The following is a 26,489-nucleotide window of genomic DNA, read 5'->3' as shown; positions in this document are numbered from 1 at the left end:
GTCCAGGGTGGTGATACTGGATGGAGTGTTTTTCTTAGAAATGTAGTAATGAATTAACTGACTTGTATTATGAGGAAGCTGGTGATCTCGAAGTGACACTTTGCAGCACTTACTTCTCCCACCTCTAGGTCGTAGTATTTATATCTTCTCATTCTGAAAAAGAGAACCATTAATATGTAAATATTAATTAAATAGTAATTAAACAAATGCTGCAGTTTCCCTGTATGTGGAGGTGTGTAGTGCCATCAGTGTCCATTGCACTCTCCCTTCTCTCCTCCAGAGCCCTTCCCATAGTTTTTGAGATTAATGTCCACTCAGCTGTTGGGGGCTCTGCAGGAAGGAGGGAGGAGAAGTTTATTTGAATCTTTTGGGAATTTAAACATGGAAAATGATCGCTGACCAAAATATTCTGTAGTTCCTCAATCAAAACAAGGAAAAAACAGTTTCAAGTCTTATTCAGCTTAGTAACAGACTAAATAGTGGAGGGTTTCTTCGAGGTCAGTGATTATTTTTAAGATGATGGAAAGTCTTAAATTCTACGTGCTGTTTAAGGCATGAGTTGCCTTCCTTGGCTTTAGTCCTTGCTTTAAGGAGGTCTTTGGGACCTTCAGTGTTACTTGTAATGTATTTGGTGAGCCTTTGTGACCGGAGTTTAGTATTTAGAAAATAGTTTGTTCTTTTCCTGAACCCCTTCCATTTAGGGCAGGGTTATGTTTTACTGTTAAATATGTCCTGCTTCAAACAGCATTTTTTTGATGCGTGGATTCATTTCTTGCAATGCCCAGACAGTGTTCCTGTGTTCTTAGCTTCAAACCTTTCTCTTTAATCCCTTAGTTCACATAAGATATTACTCTCTAATGATTTAATCTGTAATGAATATTGGTGGTAGGAACCACTATGTTATACAAATGTAGGATCAGTAATTATTCTGATCACAGGTGCGTCATGTTCTTAACTCCTAGGGACTGTTTAAATTTAGAAGTCACTTGGGGAAATTTAATCTGTGAAGGTATTCTAAGAATTCTTTCATATAACATGTTCTTTTTAATTTGTTGGTATTAGATTCAGATCCAAATTGTCAATTCTGAAGACACTGGCTGGTTTGATTGTGGCCTTGTGTTCCCTGTTTTTTATCTTACTATTGAGTCATTTTAGTTGTATACTTTAGCTAACACTAAAATAAGATACTGCATCAATGCTTTGCCATTTGTAAACTTTAATCTGGATTTTAATAAAGTCCCCTTTTGTCAATATGAGCAGCCAAAAAGAACAGAAACTCCACTAAAGCTAATGCTCTTTCAGTGCTAGGGTTTTGTTTTCAACTAAGAGAGTGAGGCGGGAGTTGAAGCTGTGGCTGTAATTTTTAAAACATATTCCATGTAAGTAATCAAAAGATGGTCTTTAATTTTTTGTTTGTTTATTTTCTTACCTAAACATACATTGTAATCAGTAGGAAACTGAATGTTGTTTTAATGCTTTCAGTAAAAGACTGGTAGAAAAATAGCTTTTATCCTTTTTTCATCCTTTAAAATAAATATTGATAGAAACTATCATAATATGGTTTGTGTTACAGGTGGTGTAATACCAAGGGCTGTACTGCTGCCACATCTCAGTTTTGTGGGGTTTCAGAGAGTAGTTCTGGTAAGGACACTCAATGATTTATCTATTTATTTCTCATAAAAGTGGACTGAGAGTTTGGTACGATTTAGCATTAGTAATTGCAATTACATGCATTTACAGTATTTGAAGGGTATCGGGTTCTGCAGTTCACTGAATCTTTACATTAAGTGTTCTTTTATTCAGTGGTCTTTAACAGCTCCTTTTGGAGCTGTTATTGTCTCATGTGTAAATCCATATTCATTTCATTGAGAGTTATGATATAACATTAAATCACAGCATGGAAATATTAATAAATAGACCTTTTAACAAAACATCTTGTAAAAACTGTATTGTCTACTTGAAGCGTGAAGTCACTATTGCCTTCGTGTGTATCAGTTTTTAAAAAGGGGGAAAAGTTACCGTGTTTTGATTATAGTATGTTTTTTTTTTTTTTTTTTTTTCAAGTACTAAAGTCTTGGCTTCCTAAAAGGAAATATTCATATGTGGTTCAGAGGGCAAATATCCAGACCATGAACTGTTACTACTTTCTTCTTAAATTTAATGTATAGTCCCGATTTTGCAATTGTTATCTTTAAATGTATGTAACTGCAATCCCTCTATCATTTCTTTTTATTTTACATACTTTCCTTAAACATATTTTCTTATCTCTTCTCCGTGGCTAGAGTTACAAGGGAGATGAGATTACTCTACTTTTTCTAATAAAAGGAAAATTCATTCTGAACCAGTCTACCAACAGCCATGTTTAGGTACTGTGCAAGAGCACAATTGAGTATTTGTTCTTTCAGCAGTAGATAACTTATACCACATTTGTATCTGTAGAATTTTTAATACATGCTGTAATTTAACAAATGTCTTGTGGGTGTAGCAGATGTCTTTTCTTTTTTTTTTCTTCCCCCCCCCCCCCCCCCCCCCCCCCTTTTTTTTTTTCCTAAACAATCCCTTAAAGTTTTAGAAAGCTCTATTTGTCTTAGGTCTCTAGAGGGCAGTCAAAGACAGAGGGAGTTTGTTTCAACAGCCCTTATCTTGCAAGTAGCCCCACACAAGATAGAGAAGGGTATCGCTGACTGTTCTTTATGGCCTTGCTCTTGCGGGGAACTGTTGTACTGGCTCTGCTCCAACGAATCACTTAGGCAGTTGAAGTCAATGGGACTAGAATATGTTTAAATATTCTTCTGGATTGATCTGTTTCTATGTATGCTCTCACAAACTCTTTTTTTCTTTGTTTTCTAAAAAACAAGGTGAGGTACGCAAGAATTTCTTAACGGAATTCTCTAGTCAACCTAAGAATCTAGTAGTAGATCTTTCTGTGTTGGATATATCGGGGGGAACTGGTTGGAAAGGCTCTGGAGGCTGATAAATTAGGGGAGCAAAAGGATGCTATTTGAAGACGCAAGTGAATTGGTGTAAAGACTGAAGCCACTTTCTCTGCTGTCATTGCATTCATTTGGTCTATCTGAAATATTTGGGCTTGGTACTATTCACACTGTATGGTCTCCAGCCCTATATAATACTTTGAGCATGCACAAATAATGTAGACTTACATTAGAATTTCTAAATCTTGGAGGGGGAGAAAATAGGCTTTCAGACTGATACGAGAGAAATGGCATTGTGAAGTTTTGAGTAGCATTACTCAAGAATGTTAAACGGCAATTCTACAAAGTAGAGACATCACAGCTTTATAAATATTGTAAGAAAAGAAAGATGATGGGAGTTCTTTGGAGTCTGAGAAATACTGAAAATTTTTCAAAATGTTGTGAGCAATTTGTGCAGTACTTATTAAAGTATAATGTCATCTGGAGAAGTCAGGGACTTGTCTATATCATCTCTTTATTTTCAAATACTGCTCCTATTACTGGAAATGGGTGAGCAGAATTTTTCATGCGTGGAACCTGTTATTCCAGTGTTTGAGGTAAGGTAAAGATAACCTAACATTGTGGGTTTCTTTTTTTGAAAAGCCGTCCTATCTAATTTGTTTAAATCTGAACTAGCAAAAGTAGTTACTGTGATTGCTTAATTCTGCAAAAGATAGAGTAGAGGTCATTTGTGGGACAGTTTGAAGACCATTTCAGTGCAGCTGCCTATGTAATAGTAGCCTGCGGTTATAAGACGTGGAGTTATTTCCATCTCTGCCCATGTTTGAACTTGACTAAGCAAAACTGTTTTCTCTACACAAAACAATGATCACGTTTCCAACTGCACCAGTAGAGGAGACTGTTTAATCCAAAATAGCACCTTCTAATGTGGGGGGGGCGGAGGGGGGGGCATCCTTACTGGACAGATGATGTATCTTCAGGTTTTCATTAGTTTGCTTCAAAGGGAATTAATTCAAAAATTGGTGAGAACGGATGCCTGATGTTGGCCTAAGCAGTCAGAAAGGAGAGGAAATGTCCCGGGGTTGAAAGTTTTATCTTAATTGGATCCTTTTTGATTTTCAGCCTATTTGATAAGAGTTTCTTCCGTAGATTCTCCTGCTCCTACTGTACAAAGCCAACAGTTTTAAATTTTAAGGTTTTTAGGTGTGTGTATAGGCACTCATGCAGGCATTTGCATACCGCTTGGAAGGATGCTTTCCTCACAAAACAAAACCTTTATACACAACAGGCTGCTTTGGTATAGCCTTTTTTATATCCCACGTGCTATACAGAAAAGCAAAAATAGTGTTCTTTTAAACCATCTTTCAATATTTTTTTTTTTTAAACTCATTGCGTATCTGTCTACAGGTGTGTTCAGGTTCCTTTTGCTAGTCAGACCCTCTGTACAGCTCCAAATAAACAAGAAGAACATTTGGTATGCTTCTCTAGTCTTCTGAGATCAACAATACAATTCCTTCTACAGACACAGGTGACTTCACAATGTGTAGGAGCCATCTGGGGCTGTGTTATGGTAGGCATGTTCATCGGATCTTTGGGAATTTTTCCTTCACAGCAGTATACATATGCCTCTAGACTTAAACGCTGATGAAGTATCAGAACTTGGCATTCATTCAAAGTTGTCCTTAGTCTAGGATAATCTGACCTAGGTAAAATACTCCATTTTCAACAGACAAGGAAAGAAGCTTGTTTTAATTTTTTCAGGGCTTTTTGTAAAAGAAAAGACTGCTCTTGATGATTCAGATATTGGAACAGGTCCCAGCAAAAGAAAGGGTTATGTTGCAGTGTATGGAAAATCTGGTCAAGGATGATGACTGTGTTGCATGTCTTTTCTATGTATTAGAGGCATATCACCTCAGCATATAGGCTATTCTTAATATTCTTCCAAAAGACTCTTGATATAGCTTCATTTGGAGAAAAAATAAGCAGATGCTGAAGGCAGGAAGGGGGACCGCCTTAATGTCTAGACAACCTTTGGAGGCATGAGTGAGTTTTTCATTAAATGTATTTACATTTAATGTAGAGAAAAATCAATACTATTTCTCATGGAAATTCGTGTATAGCTAGTAGAGATTGAGACATTCTCTGCCAAAATACATAGCACTGAGGCCGAGACAGTATAGTTTTTGCTCATGACAACTTACATGGTCAAACTTTGAGATGTGGTAGAGAGTAGGATGTAGAGATGCGGCAATTGAATGTCTTGCATTAAAGGTGGTTATTGTAGCGAAACTGAAAATTATATGAATTATGGAAAGAGATACTTGCAGGTTTGGAGAACAATCGGGCCCTTGTTACATAGTTACGAGGGATGAGGTGTTTTTGTTGGAGCTACCTGTGTCCAGACGAGGCTCTTGTGTCTGCGGCTCAACTTCTTGTGTAGTTGAGTGTCCAGTCCCACAGTGGAAGCTGAGCCATGGGCTATGCGGGTCACTTCATTACCTCTCTCGTTCTTTGGTTATTGCCTCGAAACCTCCTAGACCGTGTGTGGCAGAGGCAATGACAGCCGTGAGAGACCAACGGTGACAGAATGGTGGCCCAGGAATGCCCCGTGTTTTATTTCAGTAAAAGTAAAGCAGTACTCTGCCCTCACGACCGATGCCCACAGCCTTTATAACCTGCCTCCGGACTGCCATTTCCAGAGCTGTCTCAGGCACGCAGCTGCCTCGGCTGGTCCAGCATCTCTGACATGTTGCTTGGGTTGCTGTTACTTTATTTCTCTATTACTTCTTAATAGATCATATCTGTATTGCAGATTGGTGTATAGTGCAGTGAAAGGAGAAATGAGAATTTCACATTGGTCTCGCATTTTTGTTATTTTAGGTTGTAACTAGAAAACAGGACAAGTACCTTGATCATGCTGTGTCACAGCCTAAGACAATGAATCATTGCGACCTGTCTGCAGCTGCAATTGCTCGTGTTCATGAGTGGCTGTGCCCAGGCTCCTTAGGAGGGCTAAGATCATGGATATTAAGCTCTTACTGTAATACTTGGTTTAAAGTCAACAGATAAGAAGAGTTTTGACTCTTTGAATACCAAAAATAATGTTTGTCAGACGGTGTTTGTTTCTTCATTTCTTTCATTGGTTTGGAGAGACGTGTCAACTTGGTCTTAGGAAGTCCCCAGAAAAGGCAAGTACTTCACATCCTGCTCTTTGTTAGAAGTCAATTCTGGTAAGGCTTCTAAGTGATTTAGGTGCTTCTGGAAAATTTAGCTGCCTAATTTCAAAGTCCACCTGAAGTTAAATCTTGAGGTGATAAAATAAGTACAGTTGGTTTCTGATCCACTTCAATGGTCCTTTTTCTAAAATAAGCTTGTAAGCGTTAAATTCATTTTAATTAGCACATCTCTCTTTTCTGAGGAATGCTCTGATTTAATAATTTCTTCCTGCTAATTAGTCTTTAATTAAAAAAAAAGCCTAGCTGAAGACGGTTTCATACTGCCCTTTTGCACTTGATCTTGTTTGCATTGGTAGCCGATTTCTGTCATTTAAGCTCAGACACTGCAATTTGATTATTCTTGAACAAAAATGTGCTACAGTTCTAAGACAGCTTGTTAAGACTCAGAGCTGTGCTTTGCACTTCTTAATGCTGTTGTTGCATTTGGGTTTATTTGGGAATAAAAGAAAGTGGTGTTGTAGGTGGTATCGGTGGAGTGGTGATGAGGAAAGGATGTCTTGTTTTGCAGATTAGCAGTCTAATGAAGCAGCGATAGTGGGGGAGTGTGGGAGTAGACATATCTAACATAGATTTGCATGTTGTTCTTTTTTTACATTCGCATGACCAACTGCAGAAGCATGTCATCTATTATTTTTGATTTTGCGAAAGGTGGGGTTTTTTCTTTTTTTGAGGTCCTGAGCTTATAATGGTTATTTACCTGCAGATTCGCACAGGCTCATTTCAAGCTGCTTTAGTAAACAGGGCTGGATGTGAAAATGCTTGGGTAAAGGAAGGAGTTGAGTTTTTAATCTGAGGGTAAACTTTCTTAAGCCTTCTTTAAAACTCTACATTCATGCATAATGCTGCAGTCAATCATGAGTTACACATCTTTAAATCTTTTAGGTTAACATCTTGGGACTAGAATGAACTTGTTAGTTTACATTTAATTTATTCCAGGCTTTAGGATATATTTCATGGCTGTAGAGAACTTTGAACACTAAATATGATGAATGTTAGTTAGCACATATTTTCAATACCAAATTCTGCTGTCTAACTGCAGTTAGATTCTCCACATGTTTAATATCTGGGTTAATAGAGAAAAATGTGTCTAAAGCACAATGTATTTCTACTATTAACATTCATAAATACCAATCTACCTGTTTGCTGTCAGTCCACAACTCATGACTAATATTGGCTTTGTCCCAGGTAGTCAGAAGTAGTCAGGGTTTTTTATTAAAAACAAACAAAACAAAACAAAACCAAAACAACCCAACAAACCCCTGCATTCTTAGTATAGTTAATTTGTTTTCCCTATCCAAAGGACATTGTTTGCTTTTTTCTTCATCCCAATTTGAGAAATAAATCAATCAATCTGGCCTCCTCTTCAGTAAGTAGCAGGTTCTGATGTAGCTGCTGCTGATTAATGGCCACTAAAGCTGCAGATGATCTCTTTCCTTGTTAACAGTTTGTATTTTCCTGACTTGAAATCGTAATAAATTGTAACTGAAGGATTTTCTCTGCGTCCTGTGAGGTTGTTAAGGTTTGGGTGGTTTTTTTTTTTTTTTTTTGACTCCATTATGGTATTTTCTTACAGTGGTTTTGCATTTCATCCTTCATTTTTCAGGCACAGTGGACTCTGAGCTGTTAGTATTCAACAAAACATCTGCCTCAGGAAAAAATTGGCAGCTTTCACACACTCACAAAGGAATTTCCGAAAAATTATTTGTTATCCCCAAACTAGATGCTGCCAGAGTACATAATTCCAAAACTTCTTTTCTCATGGGAAAGGCATTTGAAACTAAGCTTAACAATGGGGAAATAAGCTGGGTTTATTTGCATTTAGAACAGATCAAACCCTCTTCACCTGCTCTGTTCACAGAGCACCTCGTTACCGTCTCTTTTTTTTTCCTCCTAATCAAATTGCATATTTGTAGCCCCAAGACTGCAGAAGTTATATGCTATGCCTGACAATCCAAGATCTTTCCTAAAGTAATGTAGGCATTCAGGAAGATGCTCAGCATTGTAAATTTAGTCCATCTGGGTTCATAGAGCACCTTTTCTTCCATTGCAGAAAATGTTTCTCTTGCTGTGTTTATGTGGTTAGTATTTTTTATAGGGTAGTTCTGTCAGCTTCTATGCTGAAAATAAAACCTGTGCTTGATATTAGCTTTGTAGGTGCTTAAAAAGCTGAGGTGAGAGCATTCGGGCTCACATACCAAGGGCAGGGAGAATGAGTGGATCCTTTATTGGAAGAGGTCGTGTTCATGTATCTGTCTGCATCCAGACCGATGTAAGTGCGTTTGTCTTTAGTTGTTCAGTGGGAAAGAAGAACCAGACCCCAAAGACCTGCAGGAATTTAGTGTAATTACCTGAGTAATGATTGCAAACTTAACAAAACATACAAATCTAACATTTCACAAAAAGGACCCAATCCAAAACCATGAGGCGGTGGTGGCCTCTAATGAGCACTTCAAAACTTTGACTCTAGCAAAATTCCTTGCTGTACAGCCGAATGCTCTCGGATCCTTTAGACAAGGGCTGCTCGGGTCCCTGCAGCCTCAGCCTCGCAAGTACCAGGGCACGTCACAGAGCAAGGTTGGGGGTCTTCCTATTTTGCTTTCGGTTTTGGAAAAAATTGGAGATGTGCAGTATGGAATGGACTTCAGCAAGGAGGTGCCCACCCAACCTTATGCTAAGGTGAGCTGTAGATGTCCACGTGGTGCAGAGGGCTGCCACGAGAAGATGCGGGCTGGCTCTGGCAGGTGTGGTGTTGTCCCAGTTTCTGCACTCGGTCAGATGCTGCGAACTCCAGTCTCTGCTGTGCTTTGTTACCCTGCATAGGTGTAACTCCAAATCAACTCAATTTGTTGTTATGGCAGCATTAAAAAAAACTTCTTAATCAAGACTGAGGGAACCCACTGCAGTAAATACACCGAAGCGAGTCAGACAAAGGCCTTTCTCCTGCAGGCACTTCAGGCGTGACTCAGGGCACAAGGCTAAACAAACAAGGACAACTAAAATGAACAGGGCTTAGTTGGAATAGAAATCACCGTTGTTGAAGACAAATTGAATTTTTTTTTTTTTTTTTTTTTTTTCAACCACCAGGGTTTATTTGTGCAAAATGTTAGCAACTCGTGTGTTGTGATGGAAAAGTATTGAAAGAAGAACGTAGAAAAAGAAATGAGTGAGGAAGTATAGCTAAAATCAGTGCCCTTGGGAGCAGCTGGAGAGATGGATTTGGGAGTGCAGAGTAGTGTAGGTATGTGTAGGTAGTGCGTGGTGAAAAGGTGAAAACCAGGGCAAATGCGTGACCGTGGGCTCAAGATCATATGTCAGATCAAGAGATGAAAGCCAGAAGATGGATCACCAGCTTGGGAAAGATAACAAGTACAGCAGATAGAAACTGTAAAAGGGCGATGGTGCGGGGAAATGGAAGAGGAGTCCATGCACTCGCATGAAGAGATCCCCAGTCAAGATAGGGATGCTGTTGTAGGAGTGCAGAGGTGTCGTTCCGCAGATGCCTGTAAGAACGGCATATGCTGTTTTATTACCATCAGGTAGCAATATAAATATTTTAATCATAAGAAATAGAATCTGTTCCAGGCTACACGGTCACTAATCACTGCTCCACAATAAGATTTCTAGCACACCAAAAAACCCCAAACCAGAGACACTTGAAAACCGGCTAATTGTGAAAGTCTGCCCAAACTTCAGTATGTTTTCACTGACAGATAAGTAGCATTAGTCCAAGCTCAGAATGAATCTGTTTGTGTTTTTTTTTTTTTTTTTTTTTTTTTGTAAGCCATCAGTATGCAGGTCAGCAGCAGCATAGTGAAAAACTGTATCACTGTTAGTGCACCAATATCCATCAGCTCAAGCGATTGATGTAGATGTAATCACTGTCTCTAATAGAAATAAAGTCAGGGTAATGGAACATTGTCACGGGATCAATGTCTCCTGTTTTGAAAATAAACCCCCTCAGCTTTGCCTTTGCATTTATGTACCAGCAGGCGACCACATCATTCAATTCAATTGACACAGTCCCTTAGAGCCCTGAATGATCTATTGTGGGAACATCAGGAACAACCTATTGGGAAAAAATGGAATGTTCCTGATCAGACTTCCAGGCTATGTTATTTGGTGGGTTTTCCAGCGGTGAAAATGAGAATAAATCAGCTGACAGCAGAAACTTAGCACAGTATGGAGATCTTTAACTTCGTTTAACTGTTTAATTTCTTCACGTTTTTGATCAAAAAGCTTGAACCATAGTAATTGTGCTCATTTTCAATAGTGCGTGGTCCCAAATAGAAGACATTTTTTGGATGTTGCCCCTCCCCTATCTTAGTCTCAGCAGAAGCTCTTGTTACAGCTCATTTTGACTGACTCAAGAGCTCTTCTTAATCAGTTATTTTCTCTGAAATTTTTACACAGTTTGATCCAAGTGAAGACTAATGGGTGTGCTCCCACATTCATCCATAATTAATTTTTTGCTAAGGCTTTAATGCCATGCAGGAGATCAGCAGTCGTATAGTTGCATGCATAAAACTGGGTGCATCCCTAAGAGACATATTGCATGGGATTTTAAACAACATAGCAGGGGAAAAAACCCAAACCCAACAAAAAAAAACCAACGCAACAACCCCAAACAACTTCTTCCAGTTTTCATCTTTCTTGCACTTGATTCCACCAACCTACCGCTATCCAGAAAATATTAGTAGGCTGTTATTTTAGCACTTAGTACAGCCAACTTAACAATTTTACAAAGCCTTATTGAGTCAGGTTCTATAAGTTTGGTTGCAAAGTCTTAATTTATTTAAATTAGATACTCCTGAAGGATTGTGACTCTGTCTAAAGGAACATCCATCTAATGGCCTCCGAATGGAAGCTCTACAGCTTGCTTGACGTTACCACTGTTCCTGTGATGGCCCCTCCAATAAGATGACTTTCCCTTTTGGGGGTCAGATGTCTCTCCCTGGGGTAATGACAAGTATTTCTCTGGTACTTCCCTCTCCATTACAGAGTTAGATATATTTAGCATGCAGAGCGTAGAAGGTGGACTTTGCAGGTCATGTTGTGAAGTAGTCCATACTGGCCAAGCCTACACCGCTGCTTGCCCAGATAAATGTGCTAATTCTGGTCATTGGTCAGAAGTTATCTGTTTCTAACCAGTTTTAGCAATGCCACCTTTCCAGTTTTGCCGCTATAGACATCTGCCCAGCTTTTGTGCAGGTAGGACAGTCTAACCCTGAAGGTCATCCCATCAAGCTGTGGGGTCTTCCTTTCCAAAAACTGCCTCTGGTCTGGATTAGGTGTTTGCTTAAAGAGAATTTTATATTTGGTTATATTTCCTGGTGTGCTCTGAAAGTTATTGAAGTATTGAAAGAAGGTGGTGATTGAACTTTTTAACAACTGCTTCTGGACAGTTTTCATTTAATCCTAGTTTGCCTGAATCAGTGGGCTTGAGCTCTGTGATTGAAAAGCCTCTCCTTGGCGGCCTTCAGGAGAGTGAGATGGGATGTTTGGGTTTGGCATCTTGTGGGGAATCAGGGAGGGATGGCTTGCATGAAGCAGTCAAAATTGAGGCAGGGTTTTCTGCTGGTGGTTTTCCTGGCATATGGGTGTGTGTTCGGAGCAGCTGGGTTTGGCTTTTAAATTTTGAAGAAATATCGTATGTGCTTCTGAAGAAAGATGTATCAGAACTACCTCCATTTCAAGAAGGTTGTAATTATCATGCAGAAAAGTTGTGCCTGGAAAGAAATGTTTGTTTTCATTGTTCCCCAAACAGTTGAAAAGTCTTTAAAATACTAATACACAATGCCTTTTTGCTATTCTGATCCAGGTAATAAGGAGCAAAATTTCCCCAAAACACATTATTTCTTCTTGTGTTGCACTATAACAAGGAGAAAAAGAGGTTTAAGAACCTAAAGAGTGTTGAATAAAGTGTCAGTACCAGAAATATCCCAGTTTCTTTAGTCAGTCTAGGGATTTACAAAATATGGTTGCCAAGAATCACTGCAAGATGCCCTATAGCTGTCCAGGAAGATGTATTTTTAACTCTAGAAAGCATAGAAGTTTGCAGCTTTGTAGCCGTAGCCCTGGAAATATGATACTGGATATACTGTCGCTTGTGTCTCTGCTGCAACATCCGGAATCCCAGTCTCCTGGGTCACGCAGCATATGACTTTGGGGAGGAGATTCATAGTTCAGTAGTTAAATACTACTTTGCTCTAGGCAAAACCAACAAGTGGGCTTCATCCGCAGCTTATTTTGTAATAGTACTCAGGACTGTGCTTGGCATTTCTGGGGTCTGAGTACTCAGATAAGTAGACAGTAACTGTTATTTTTAGCTAAGGTTTTGGGTGGTTTTCTTTCGTTGTTTTGTTGGGTTTTTTTTTTTTTTTTTTTTTTCCCCCTTCCCTTTCAGGGTTGTAATTCTGTTTCTTCAGAAAATTTCAAACTGGCTTTGTCATCTTTTATGCTTCATACTCTCAAATTGGCATGGAAAGACAGAGACTGTTGCCATAAATTAGGTCACTAAAGCTGAAGTACAGAATACAAATATTTATTGCCTGAGCTACGGAAAACAATTCAGATGAGGAAAGGAAAAATTTTTTTTTTTTTTTTTTAGTATTCAGAAATGAAGCTGTATTCTTGTGATTAAAAGCAAAGCAGTAGAGTTAAAGATGAACATGAGAAGCGTCTCTTGTTTTAAATTGCTAGAAGGAAAACTAGCAAAGCTTGTTCATATGGGAAATCAGTAAGAAGGTTCATTAGGTAGAATTACAGATAATTTTTTATGCAAGTTCACATTTGACATAGATTATTGAATCATAATAAAAAAGGGCACATTTAAATAATAGCAATTTAGAGACACAGGTAAAAATGCAGAAAATGAGATAACTTTCATTTTGAAATATATTACAACAAAGCTTATGCATTTAATTTAAAAAACCTTTTTCCTTTAAATTCAGAAGGTTAGAAAGAATTCCTAATTGCAGACTGTCAGATAGTAGGAGAACTTTAATAAGGGCTCATTTGTATTGTGCCCAATACGATATTGGACCCCATCTCTCAAGTGAAGATGTGAAAGAGCAAATATGAGTGTTTAGAGCAATTAGTTGATAAAGTTAAAGAAAACTCAACTCTGCTTTCTTCTTTTTAAAAGAGGGGAAAATGTTCATTTTGATTGAAATTGATGTCTAATAGATTCTTACGCAGAAGGGCGTACAACATTGGTCACTGGTCATTCCTGCATACAGGAGCCACTAATCTATTTTGGGAGTTTTCCTTTATGAGCCATTTCTAAAGAGCTACACCTAACTCTTCCTTGGATGTAGTCTTTCTGAGTTCAGCAGCCATTTGGGTTAGACCCACCACGTCTTGGGGAGCCTTTGGAGAGTGCTGTAATAAAACAGCAGCCAGCAGCAATAGCGTTTTGTGGAGCCCCGGATTAAAACTCCAGTTCTGCAAGCTACTCGCACGACGGCTTTGGTGGCTGACTGAAGTCCTGCTGAAACCTCACAAATCTGGGAGTTTGCCTGGTCTGAGCAGTTGGTTTTCAATAACACCCTTTTCACGTTATTCAGCACCTCTGAGTTGATAAATCAAAGCAGCCTTGGTGGCATTGGTGCCTCGCTCTCTTAATTGACCTGGATGCAGTTGGAGAAGTGGTGGGGTTTAGCGTACCGGCACTTTTCTGGGCTACGGGGTATTGTCTGTTCCCTGAGCCACCGTGACGGCAATGACAGAGCTGTCGAGTTCAGCAGGTAGGTTTGCCAGGCTGAGGGACTCCCGGTGTTGGTTGCAAAGCGTAATGAAGAGGAATCGCTTATCACATGCAGGACTTCCTTTTTATTTTGAAGGGAGGTGATACAGATGTAAAGCAGAATTGTAGTAAAACTTTCCAAAGGACTTACGCACCTGCAGGTTTTTTGGATAGAATTAAAAAAAAATTATTCCCAGGTTGGGTCATACAATTTGCCTTTTTTTTTTATTATTTTTATTTTTAATTGTTATGGCCATTAAAAAAAGGACGATTCTTAAGCAGCAATTAAAAAAAAAATGGTATCACTGTCTACGTGCACACATGCTGGCAAAACATTTGTCCAGATCTCTTGTGAGAGAGGAAAAAATAAAAGGACTAGTGACAATATTTCTGTTGTAGGAGATTTATTGTTTCTGTAGCCAGACTTCTGTTTTCCATGGATAAATGTGTAGCAGTCTGTCTGTTTAGATCTGAACATTAAACATTTTTCAGAGCTACCCAAAGCATTAGCTGTTCCCTTTAACGTATCATATTTGGTATCAAACTAATGATTGGTGTGTTTGGGGGAATTATTATTCACAGCAGCCTGCCAGGTTTTTCTGTTGTCCTACCTAATTAAGATGTGTTAGAGCCCACCGAAAACTGCCGAAATACTACTGTCTTAGGCTGTTGTTTGATGAGACAATAAATCCAACCGTAGTAAATCTACTCTGCGTTATAAAATTGTGATTAAGAGATACAAAGTGCTAATCTGATCTATAAACTTTCTCTGGCAGTTCAGGTTTGTTTAAAAAATCAAAACAACCCAACAAACAAACAAACAACTCAACCAAAAAACCTATTAGGCCAGGAGCCATATCGGGCGGCATCTGTTCTCTAGCATTTGGCGTGAACCTGGAAGAAGATACAAAGTTAGCGTAAACCTGCAGTGTAGAATAATAATTTGTCAGAAACGCAATCAGATTTGTACTGTTGGGTACCCATTAGCCTGCAGGTCTGGTGTTTGTGATAGTGGAACTTGATCTCGTTATAACGGATTTTACTTGTAAATTTTACCCAGAGTATGAAAATGTGTGAAAGGTCCTCAAGGGGCGGAGAAGCCCACGTGAGACCCCCGTGCCGGGCCGTCTGAGGTACGGTAGGCATGTTACAGAAACACAGGCACATTTTTGCTATGTGGAAGCTGTGTGTTGGCTCTGGATCAAGAAACCTCATTTCCTGTGACAAAAGTAGTTTCCAAATGGCAACTTCTGTGATTTCTGACATGGATTCAGAGTTGGAATGAGTGGGTCGGTTTGTCTAAAGCACAGACGTGCATCTTGTCTGTTCCTGACCTGTGGCGTGTCTAGTTCTTGAGTAGATCTTGAGGCCAGCATCTGTATAGAGAGTTGACTTTTATTTTGTGGCTGATATTTTTTACACCTGATAAATTTCAGGAGTTCAGGGGCTTCCTATAGCGACATTAAAAATTACCTGGGATATCATGATACTATATTGATTCTAGTTTGAACAGTGGTGTTATCCACTGTTACAGGCTCATCCTCCTGGAAGGGCATCCTACAGACAACCAGTGCCTGTGGCTCAGTGGTTTCGGATGATCGAGGGAGAGCAGGGTGACGGGTTACCTACACTGTAATACAGTTTCATTGGCACTAAGGCATTGTTGAGCATCACAGGAACGTTTGTGGGTTGAGAGCCTGAGAAGAGGCGCGCTGATGTGGACTTTGTTTTGAGCAGTGAGTATCAATCCTGGTGTGTGCCCATGGGCAGTTTGGGCATGGTTTGTAAGCCCTCGTGAACATCCTTTTTTTTTTACCTGTTGTTTGTGTTTTGGTTTTGTTTTTTTTTTTTATTATTATTTTATTTTAGTTTAGTTTAGTTTTATTTATTTATTGTCATTTTACCAGTAAGGAATCTACTTCATAGGCACTGTGACTGCTCCAAGGTGTAACACAAAATCAGGGGTATGTGGGAGACATTCCTTTAAAAGCACACTCGGAGCTAAAACAGTCGTGTGGGTGCACTGTACTTTGCTGTATTTCCTGTAAATCCGCAGAATGTTTTGAGGAAGACTTGGAGTTTTTATACGGGCCAGGAAAAATGGCCTCAAGGATCTTGTTACATTTTCAGAATGGATTGGGACATACAGGTGCAAATACCATGAGATATTTTTAATGGGCCCTTTGCAAATTAGGCTAGAAATCTAAGACTGGGAGGAATTATATGTCATTTCTACTTATTTTTGGCTCATTTTTCTGTGTCTTTTCAGTTATTTAATTGCTGTACCTAAAATAAAGAGCAATATAAATATCTATTAAGAGTCCAAAATAAGTAGTTGACTGCACATGGAAATGGTAGATTTGGGGGAAATAAACCAGCAATAAACCAGACTTGTTAGTATGTGGGGTATGTATGTACATGCATGGGTGCATACATAAATCTCTTTTTTTTTCTCCTATAATTTTCTTCTTTTCAGCCTTTCCTCCGCTAATCATGTTTCCCTTTCCATTTATATGACGCTACTTTTAAGAAATCTTCTCTGTCACCTCCCAAACAAGCCCTGGGGCCATGTTGGGCCATTAGGGAAAATGGAGTTCACGTAGTTCGTAGGTTACCGGGTTTATTTTCTTTCCCATTACCATGTCTCTTTGGCAGACATCCTTGGCAAGCTGTAACTTCAGCACGAAGCGAGGGGGTTGCTGTGCGTGTTGAACACTGAGAGCAACGTGGCTGGTGGCTTTGGGGATGGTGGATCCCCCCTTCCATCCCACTTCTGCTCCTTTTCGCCGTCATCCCCTCTCTGCCACTGTTTTGGGTCATTCCCGCTGGTTCCTTCCCGGGATTCTATGAGCGAGAAGGAGGGAAGGCAGCACAGCTCCTGGGGCTGGAAACAGCAGCAGCTTCCCCATCGTGTGCAATGGGGTTCACGTGGCTCAGAGCTGCTTCTTCCGCTCGCTGCAAAGTCTGCTCCCGCGGCTGGAGGTGGCCACGCTGTCGGGGTGCGTGTGGCTTTGCCTCTGGTTTCAAGGGTGGGCACCATAAGCCCAGTATCGATTCAAAATTTGTCGAAGGGAAATAATTATTGTGTCCTCTCCGATCTGTACTTTTACTGTATTTTCTCTTTAATATGATAGTTTGCTTTTGGGATGGGAAGGAGGGTGGTTTGCTGTTGCTTGTTCTTCTAATAATTCCTCACGTCTTGGCTGCGCGATAGCCGGGTGAGGGTTGTCTCCAGGGTGCTGGCTGAGTGGCTGGGCCCCTCACGGGGGGGTAAATACAGAAACAAGTTTTCAGGTAATTTAAATAAGCACGGAAAAAATGGATAAAGAAATAATCTTGGTAAAAAAATTGGAACCTTTTGCACCCATTTCAGTTTCCTGCCCTCATCAGGCAAGCCGTGTATTTATTGACCGCATTTCTGGGTTTTTCTAGTTGTTATGGCACAAAAGCCAGTGTTGCACTGCCATCTCTTGATAGCCGGGCAGGGCGGCATGTGGCAGTACTTGTCCTGACTTACCAAAGCAGCTTGTGGAAAACACTTTGAACCAGCCTTGAAAAATGAAGGGCAGGGTGAATAACACTTTTGACAGACGAGCAAGATGTTAGTTTTTTTCTTTAGCTGTCCAGCTACATACCACATGAATTTATGTGGCATTTCCACAATTCTGCGTTGAGTGGGGAGCCTTCTTTATATCGCTAACGCAGGTCGTCTCCATGTAGCAAATAGCACTTCGAGCTGATTTCTGCATTTTGAGCTCTCTCTTTGGTTGATGCAGCAAGATTTTAAAAATCATTAACAGACCCATGAAAAAAATACTACGATTGAGTGTGTATGTAATGTAAAAAGACTTCTTTACAAGGCCTTTTGAATTTAATTACCTTTTTTTTCTGAAGGAGAATATTGTTCCTCTTCCTACAGAACTCCTCTGTAACTAGCAGTCTTAAATAAAGATGATTTGCACCAGGTATGACAACAAAACATAGCTGAATGAAATTGGTGTTTGGTCCTGCACATGGTAGAATTGGTTGCTAATGCATGAAATGGCTAAAAATGACATTCATTTCATGCACTGCTTGATAAATGAGCCTGTAATTTGGCAGGCATACCGTGTACGCCAGGCATCGCTGGGGGCTGTGGATGGGTGAGGTGGGGGTAGTATCAGTGTGCCTTTACCAGTTGTGTTGCACTAGCTAGAAGTTATTGTACTGGAACAATATTAGAAACGAATAGGATGTAAGTAGCTCTGCATTTTTATTTATTTCCTTAAGAAACTAAACCCATGTTTCCCCCTTTGGCCGTGCAGTGTGCTTGGGCTGCTCTATAAGCATGAGATCTGGGTTTCTGCGGACATGTCCTGCATCGTGTGCAGCCCCCCGTTTCCCATGCAGGATAACCCCGGCTCTCCCACTCGGGTCCTGCTGGTTGCAGCTGGGTCCGAGCCCTCCCTGCACAGCTCTTGGACTGTGTCATTTTTCCTCTGCCCTCTCCAAACCGAGTGGGCAGTGCATGCTGCCCTCCCTCCCGCCCCCGGCTGTTAGCTGGACGGGTGGCCGTGCGGCTGAGATGGTTTTGGGGGTGTCCATGTGCTCATCAACTCACCAGGGTTCGTGTGTGGTTTCAGGCAAACACACTCCTTTTGATGTCCAAGGTCACCCTGTAGCCTTTCCTCTCCCCTCCTGGAGGAATTTAACTGGGTCTTTCCTCTACAATATTATGGGACTTGTAGCAAAGTCACATCTTGCAGAGCTCTTGCCACTTGGTTGCAATTGACTGGTAGAATTCACAAGTTAGATGATAAGAAAGCATGGTAATTTTGCCCTATTTCTTTGGGAAATCTTGCTAGGAAAAGATTCCTAGAAAGAATATGTATGGCAGCCTTATAATGCCGATCATAATCTTTTAGTTGTTGCTTACTGCTGTATTCACCACTTTCCCACTCGGAGCACCAGTGGCGAATGGCCTGACCACGCAGCCATGTAGCAAAAACTTTTTATTTTGAACAATACAAGAAAACATGTTCTCCAGTGCTTTTTTTTTTTTTTTTTTTTTTTTTACATCACATGCAGGTCAAACTTTGTCAAGTAACAGTAGGGAATTTGATTACCTTCTCAGGCTCCAGTTCCATAGAAGAAAGTGATGGTAGCTGGGTGAAAAGCTTGAAGGTCTGCTGATGAGACGTTTTGGGTGGATACTGCGAATAGGAGATGGACCTTATTTCATACGCTGTTCTGGAAGCTGATTTTTTTACTTGTTTACTTGATATCATGGAAAGATCAGGATTTTAATTTTCAAACATTGAAACATCATGAGAATATTCTCAAGAATGAGGCTTAAAGTTGGAAAAAATACTGTATTCTGTCTCTTCGTCTTCATGTTTTAGACTCTCGTTGCTTCATCCTTTCAAATTTTGTCATCAAATCTATGATAGTCTGATACATTATTTGTCTTGCTAAATACTTATGATTAATAAAATCAAGGGGAATGAATATTTTTTTTAAAGCATTTATTAAAAGCATAAAGAAATATTACTAAAAACGCTCTGTTTAAAGTTTGTCTCTAATTTAAAGAATTCCTTTTGCAAAGCACAAGTGTATGGCTGAGATGTTTTCTAATTTTTAGTGGAAATAGTTGGGCTTTTTTTGCACAGATACGGTGTTGTAGCCCATATTTCACCTTTTAACTAGAGCAGGAGTACCTGAAAATTGAAGTGGATAAGAAGGTAAAAGAGAGAACTTGCCTGGGTACCAACATGAAACCAAGTTCTCTGTCTCTGTTAGCCAGACAGAGAGAAATCCACATTTTGAAAAATGTGTTCCGTACCAATAATGTTGATGCAATGAAACTCACTTGATTATTTTTTAAAAACCTGTGAAATCAGGCCTTTTTAATACTGGTATTAAGCGGCATAGTTCCCCAGTCCATACCAATTTGCATCATTTGAGAATCCAGCCCTTCAATATTTAATTTACTGACCTTTATGTTGTGGTGAGACAAATGACTTTTTAATGACTATGGTAGACTTATTTGCATTATAAAATAAAACCATTGTCTGTGCTGCTGGGGAGCTACTTACTTTATAAATATAGCATTTGTTGAGAAATATATATTAGGTACTAAAAATATTTAATTGACCTACTTTTTTATTTTCAGGGTTGTGTCCTTTGTTGTGACCTCATGGTTTAACTGGGAATAAAGATGAGTATAAGCAGTGATGAGGTTAACTTCCTGGTATATAGATACTTGCAAGAGTCAGGTGAGTTTTTTCAATTCTGGTTGTTAAACAATGCATAATTTATTTGCTATTCATCTGCAACTGGCTTTAGCAAATGCAGACTCATTTAATTATTTTGCCAGTAGGCATGTGCTTCTGTCTGAACTGTTTCTTGGTGTTTCTTCTCAATAAGAGAATGAATTCCTGCCAAGTTACCTCCTGTAACTTAATCAGATTTAGTCATTTGGAGTCTTCAGATGGCAGTCAACCAACTAAGGACTCACTCGATTGCTAGAAATGCGTTTTCCTGGAGATCACTTTTATCTACAGGGTGATGATTGCACTTTGCACCGTTTTCTTTGGGGCCACTTGAAGAAGAAAAAAGGATGACCACCAAACACTGCTTTTTCCTGTTCTGTCTTGGAGTGATGGTGCTCCTGGGAACTGGTCTTGCGTGGCCAAATTTCTTGCCTGTACATGACTGCAGGAGGAGGGCAGATGTTGCTGTATTTCAAAGGAAGAAGTGGCAACTGTGACAGTGTGATGCATATCATTTGAATCTAAATACAGATAAACGGATTTTTTACAGGAATGACCCTTGGGTTCTCAAAAGCCTCCCTCCCTGCAGGGCGCTTTCTTGGAGGATTTTGTCCTTCGGTGTTAGGTTAGCCCAAAGCCTACTGCTTCTTAGGAGGAAGAGCAAAAGGCAGATTAATATTGTCAAACTTGAAAACAAACTTCAGACTTCTTGAAAATACATTTCACTTATGCAACACCTGTCTACTGCTTATGTCCACTGCTGATGGACTTCTCAAATTGAGAAAAAGAAGCGCCAGAAGCAATGGTGGATGGCAGAGTTTTTCAGTCTCTGCTTGTCAGAAGAAAGTAGAAAGTCATTGTTCTGCCTGAATTTACCGAAAACTATTATATGTTCTTATTCCAGTTGCAGATTGCTTTTGTCACAGAAGCCAAACTTACAAAATTGCCTTTTCTTCATCTGAAAGTTTGCAGGCAGTTTCCTGGTTACCTTACAGGGGAAAAAAAAAAAAGTTTAAGAAAACATTTGGTGACAGTGAAGTTAATTTGCTGAAACAACTGTTTTTCTATAGTTTAAATTCACCTTTTCAGGGCGATCAAATAAATAACAAGCAACTATACACATTTTATTAAATACTATATATGATACAATATTTTTATATATAGTTTTAGAATATATAAATATATAGAGAAATTCTATTGCAAATTGTTTATTTTATATCTTTATATTTACTCATGCACAAATGTTTTGCCAATGATACCATAATTAATAATTGTTGTGTTTATATATCAACTTCATTTTTGTCTTTTTGTACGTTTAAACTAGAAACATGAGAGAGAAACAACAGCAGCGTTTTGATGTTTTTTTTTTTTTTGCAGTTCATTAGCATGCTATAACTTTGTGTAATTTGCTTAGGTTTGTAACAAGAAGTTGCTACAGCAGTATGGCAAGTAGCATTGTCTATAAATCAATTCTGATGTTTTTGCCTTGTCTTTAGGGTTTTCCCATTCAGCATTTACCTTTGGTATAGAGAGCCATATCAGCCAATCTAATATAAATGGTGCTCTGGTGCCACCAGCTGCTTTGATTTCCATCATCCAGAAAGGTCTGCAGTATGTAGAGGCAGAAGTCAGTATTAATGAGGTAAGGAGGCTTTGCCTGCAGGAGCGTTATGTCCTTGCTTGCAGTAAGTTTGAATGTTCGTATTTTTCCTTAACTCTCTTGTATCCTATTTATTTACTTTTACTTCAGATTCCTTACTGCTGGTGTTCACCATGACTCCAGTGGTGGAACCAGAATGGAGTGACATAACTGGGTAGGGGTTCTGCCCAGTGCAGCCACACAACACCAGGCATGGTGTTCTGGCTCATTGCTTAAAGGTCCGTTGTCTGTAGAGTTTTTACCCTAATATAATGTTGTAGTAAATCCAGACAAGTGCAATAAGATAATCATTGAGACAAATAACCTCTTAATTTTTGGTTTTGTAGACTTGCGCTAAGGAGCTGGGAGAGCACTATGCAGCTCTCGCTTGGGTGATATGTCGTTAAAATGAAGTAACGAGAGCCCAAGGGCAAGGCTTCCAAATAGAGAGGGTTTCAATTTGTGGCAGGAAGGATGAAGGTATATGCCAGTTTGCTTTTTGCCTCTGCTGGCTAATTCATCTTGAGCAGGATCTATTACATTTGATGTTTAAATGGTTATTCCAGCAGTACAGAAAGCGATATATCTTCCTGCCTGATGCTGCAGATACCCTCAATTTCCATTCTCATTTATGCCTGGAAGGTTAGCAGCCTTTGTATGTGTCAGTTATATTGCAGAAGGAAACAATTTTTTTCACTAATTCTGCTCTCTTTCCAGTCTCCCTTAGTTTTCTGTTTATGTGTAGTTTTCATAGTCCCAGCGAAGCAAATCCTTTCCCTTAGGAAGCCTCAGAAAACTAAAGCAAGTGATCGGAATAGAAGAAGGAGACCCTATATTTATCACAAGGAATCCTTCTAGCTCCTAAAAATAGATCCTTACAAAGCCCTAGCATATGTATACGGGTATTTTTAACTGGGTCTTGTCCATTTCAGGATAAAATTCTTCCTTGTTGTTTGAAAGCATGCCAGCACTGTTTAAAAAAAGGAAGAAAACTAGTCAACTCTCCAGATAATATGTTTATGGAAAGTATTAGTCTAATAAGATAGAATAACTTCACAAGCCAGTGACCCGACTGGCAATGTTTGCAGCTCTTCAAACAAACCATTAGATTTTGTTGCAGCCACTCATGTTTGAAATCATATTCATAGATAGCTTACAGAATTTTCTGCTTTAGCAGACGATTTAGCAAACTCGAAGCATAGAACTTGATTCCAGAAGCTCTGCCAGCGTCTGCAGTGGCTTTTGTTACACAGTTATGGTGGCCACGTAACTTTAGGCTAAAATTCCAATCCCGACCTCAATGATGATGAGCTATCACATCCAGTACCACTTGTAAACTGTTTTATTAGATGAAATCAAAACTTTTGCTTTAGTTTTCCTTGGAATTGTTGCCCCCAATGTTAACTTGTACTTGGTGTTGTCTTTTTTTGTCTTCTCCCTCTGCTGTAATTTAGGATGGTACCTTGTTTGATGGTAGGCCGATAGAGTCTCTCTCACTGATAGATGCAGTAATGCCTGATGTGGTACAGACAAGACAACAGGCCTACAGAGATAAACTTGCACAACAGCAGGCAGCAGCTGCTGCAGCTGCAGCCGCGACTAACCAACAGGGATCAGCGAAAAATGGAGAAAATACTGCAAACGGAGAAGAGAATGGAGCACATACTATAGCAAGTAGGTTGAGACCAAAATGACCTTAACTGACGTTAACATCATTTCCTTGTCGTTTATCGTAGTACGAGCTGGTAGACAATGAGGTGAATGTGTAGATGTACTAGTAACCCTTCAGCTTGCAGAGAATACCTTCGTCATAGGTGACACTTTAACAGATGGTGTCTCACCCTTGATTGCCCCCAGTTTGATATTTGGAATTGCAGGAGGAGATGCAAACTTCTGAATTCATTAACACACAATATTCCACTGACCCATCTCACTTCCCGTACTGCTCATTTCCCATCATTGGAAGGTTTTTCACAGGGCCTCCTGAGAGCTCTTGCAGAAAGAGGGTAAAAAAAAAAAAAAAAAAAAATCAGAGACAACTCTTTAAATATTGCATCCCCTCAGCTTTGGCCCCTGTACAAGTAATGAGGCGAGGAGTCTGCTAATCCGCAGCTGGTTAAAACTGGGCATTGCTTGTGAAGCTCCGCAAACTACTTTTGACAGGTTCTGCTAACCCCATGAATCGGAGAGCTGTGACCGGCTCTCTGTAGGACACGCTTCCTTGTCGTGCTGAGAACATCATGGTTGCTGAGAACATCATGGTTGCTGAGACAAATCCAGTGTCATTTGTCTCCTTTACCACCATCGGTTTTCATTGTTTGCTGTTCAGAATTACTCGATGCAAGTGCTTGCAGGTCTGGTTTATTTACTGGTTCCATTTTAGTTGTGACTGGTGGAACAAGTGAGTTTTACTTGTCATCACATACCTCACAATTAGGCTTATTATAGAAAAGTTCAGATCAGAGATTAAAATGTGATTATGGAAATATTGTTCTGGAAGTCTAAATTACACATTTGAGAGGGGGAATTACAGCTTTTGCTGTAAAAGCACCTGAAGGAAAGACATTTTTGAGAAAATATTCCTGTCAAGCCATGTACAAGTTTTGTATTTTACAGCTGGATTTTACTAGTTTTTTTTCATTATTATATATGATAAATAAACTGGACACGTAATCTTTGGCTTAAACAAATAAGCTCTCTACTTTGATGGTTTCATTTAAAAATCTCAAAAGAATATAACCTTGTTAACTGTGAACTGGATAGAATAAGCGCAAACTTCAGATCTCAGCCAATGTTAAATGTGATATACCAGCAACCCCTACTGGCTGGTACACCAAATTATACTGGCATTGATTCTCTTTAATTGAAGCAGTGTTTTATATGGTGCTCTTTCTTAAAAATATGCCAGTTCTAATAGCCTTTTCTGTTTTCTCTCACGTACAAACAGTGACAGAAACCCTTAATTTTAAATTAAGCAATAGATGTGAAACGGTTTGTTTAACCACAGTGAATAAATACGGAGCAGGTGAACTGTTCAGCATTTTTGTATTCTGCATTTACACTCAGTGTGACTTTATTGTTAATAATAGAAAATGATTGATGGTAGCTGCCAAGAAAACTGTTTTGTCAGTTGAATTACCCCCAGTATGTTTTACAGAACAATATGGATTCAACATCACTTCCACACAGAAAGCTATGTATTGCCACAATTCCATCGTAATTGCCAGTGCAGTTTAAAAAGATCTCGTATCAGTTTACTGTATCACCAAATGTTATTATATTAATTAAAGCCATTTTGTAAATGAAGTGTCTGAGATGTAGATTTAAAACCTGTTTGACTGCCATTGGTGAAGAGAGAGATTTTATAAAAGGAATGTGTCATAAATGTATTTTTAAAGCACAAGATAGACTAGTAACATATTGTACTGTGCAGTATCGTGCCTGAAAAATGTGACTGCTTTTAACATCAGCGTTTATTTCTTAACATAGCAAAAAAAAATGAACTTTGGCCTCAATTTTGAAGTTTCAAAATTAAATCCATTTGGATGCTGAGGTTTAGAAGGGCTAAGAGCTTTCTCACTTTTTTGAAACTCCCCATCTGTTTATAGTACTTCATAAATTGGAACTGGAAAAATAAAAGGACATTCCAGCTTTGTCAAATTTTGATCCAGTAAATTGTGAATTAATTGTTATGCTCATCCCAGAAGAACATGAACCGCACAGTAGTTACAATGTATTGTCCCAAAATATTAAAATCCACCTCTCTACACTGTTGTTTCTCATAATACAGATAATCATACAGATATGATGGAAGTAGATGGAGATGTTGAAATCCCTCCCAACAAGGCAGTGGTGCTGCGTGGCCATGAGTCCGAAGTATTCATCTGTGCCTGGAATCCCGTTAGTGACCTTTTGGCCTCAGGGTATGTGCATTAACCCTTTACGCACGTAATATCAATGCTTATTGGCATACTTCTGTATGTTCGTGGTAACAGCTTCAAATAATACCTGCCCTAACGCCCTCTCCATCAAATGCCACAATGGCTGTTGTCTTGAAAAGGAATACTTTTTTAAATGGACTTAATTGAGAGAAGGGGTTCTATTCTCATTGACTGTTTTGTAGATCTGGAGATTCGACAGCACGGATATGGAACCTCAGCGAAAACAGCACGAGTGGGTCTACGCAGCTGGTACTTCGACACTGTATACGAGAAGGAGGGCAGGATGTACCCAGCAACAAAGATGTGACATCACTGGATTGGAACGTAAGTAGAAATGGCAGTGCTCCGAGAAAATTGTACCTATAATTTTGCATAGTCAAATTTTAAGTGACAGCAACTATGCCTCCTCTGCTACGGCTGCTGAAATATTTCTATTTTTGAGTTGCATTGTATTTCTTGTATTGTACTTCGGGGACTTCTTTTCAATAAGTTGTAGTCAATGGAATAAATATAAATCTTATGTAGATGTATTCTACCTGAAATTTGCTCTGTGCTCTTTAGCTTTGAGTTATACAGTCAAAATAAATAAATAAACCAACCTTTTTGCTGGCAGAGTGAAGGTACACTTCTAGCAACCGGGTCTTACGATGGCTTTGCAAGGATATGGACTAAAGATGGTAAGTGAAATACTTTTAATTTCCAGTACATTTTCCTGTATTGTGGCTCACAGCATAGTTTTTTATTT

The 26,489-nt window shown here is 39.3% G+C and overlaps 1 protein-coding gene across 1 annotated transcript in view; it reads left to right on the top strand.

Moving 5' to 3' along the window:
- Window positions 1-26,489, top strand: part of TBL1XR1 (TBL1X/Y related 1) — a 115,107-nt gene that overhangs the window by 77,882 nt on the left and 10,736 nt on the right. The window contains exons 3-8 of the mRNA XM_082487394.1: window positions 20,065-20,167; window positions 21,661-21,806; window positions 23,258-23,477; window positions 25,594-25,726; window positions 25,927-26,068; window positions 26,358-26,421. Coding sequence (XP_082343520.1) covers window positions 20,110-20,167; window positions 21,661-21,806; window positions 23,258-23,477; window positions 25,594-25,726; window positions 25,927-26,068; window positions 26,358-26,421 — 763 coding nt within the window. The 5' untranslated portion in view covers window positions 20,065-20,109. The remainder of the gene's footprint in view (window positions 1-20,064; window positions 20,168-21,660; window positions 21,807-23,257; window positions 23,478-25,593; window positions 25,727-25,926; window positions 26,069-26,357; window positions 26,422-26,489) is intronic.

The sequence above is a fragment of the Vanellus vanellus genome, assembly GCF_965231255.1.
Source record: "Vanellus vanellus genome assembly, chromosome: 8".
Classification (NCBI taxonomy): Eukaryota; Metazoa; Chordata; class Aves; order Charadriiformes; family Charadriidae; genus Vanellus; species Vanellus vanellus.
The sequence above is the reverse complement of the archived record's forward strand: the minus strand, read 5'-3'. Positions and strand labels throughout refer to the sequence as shown.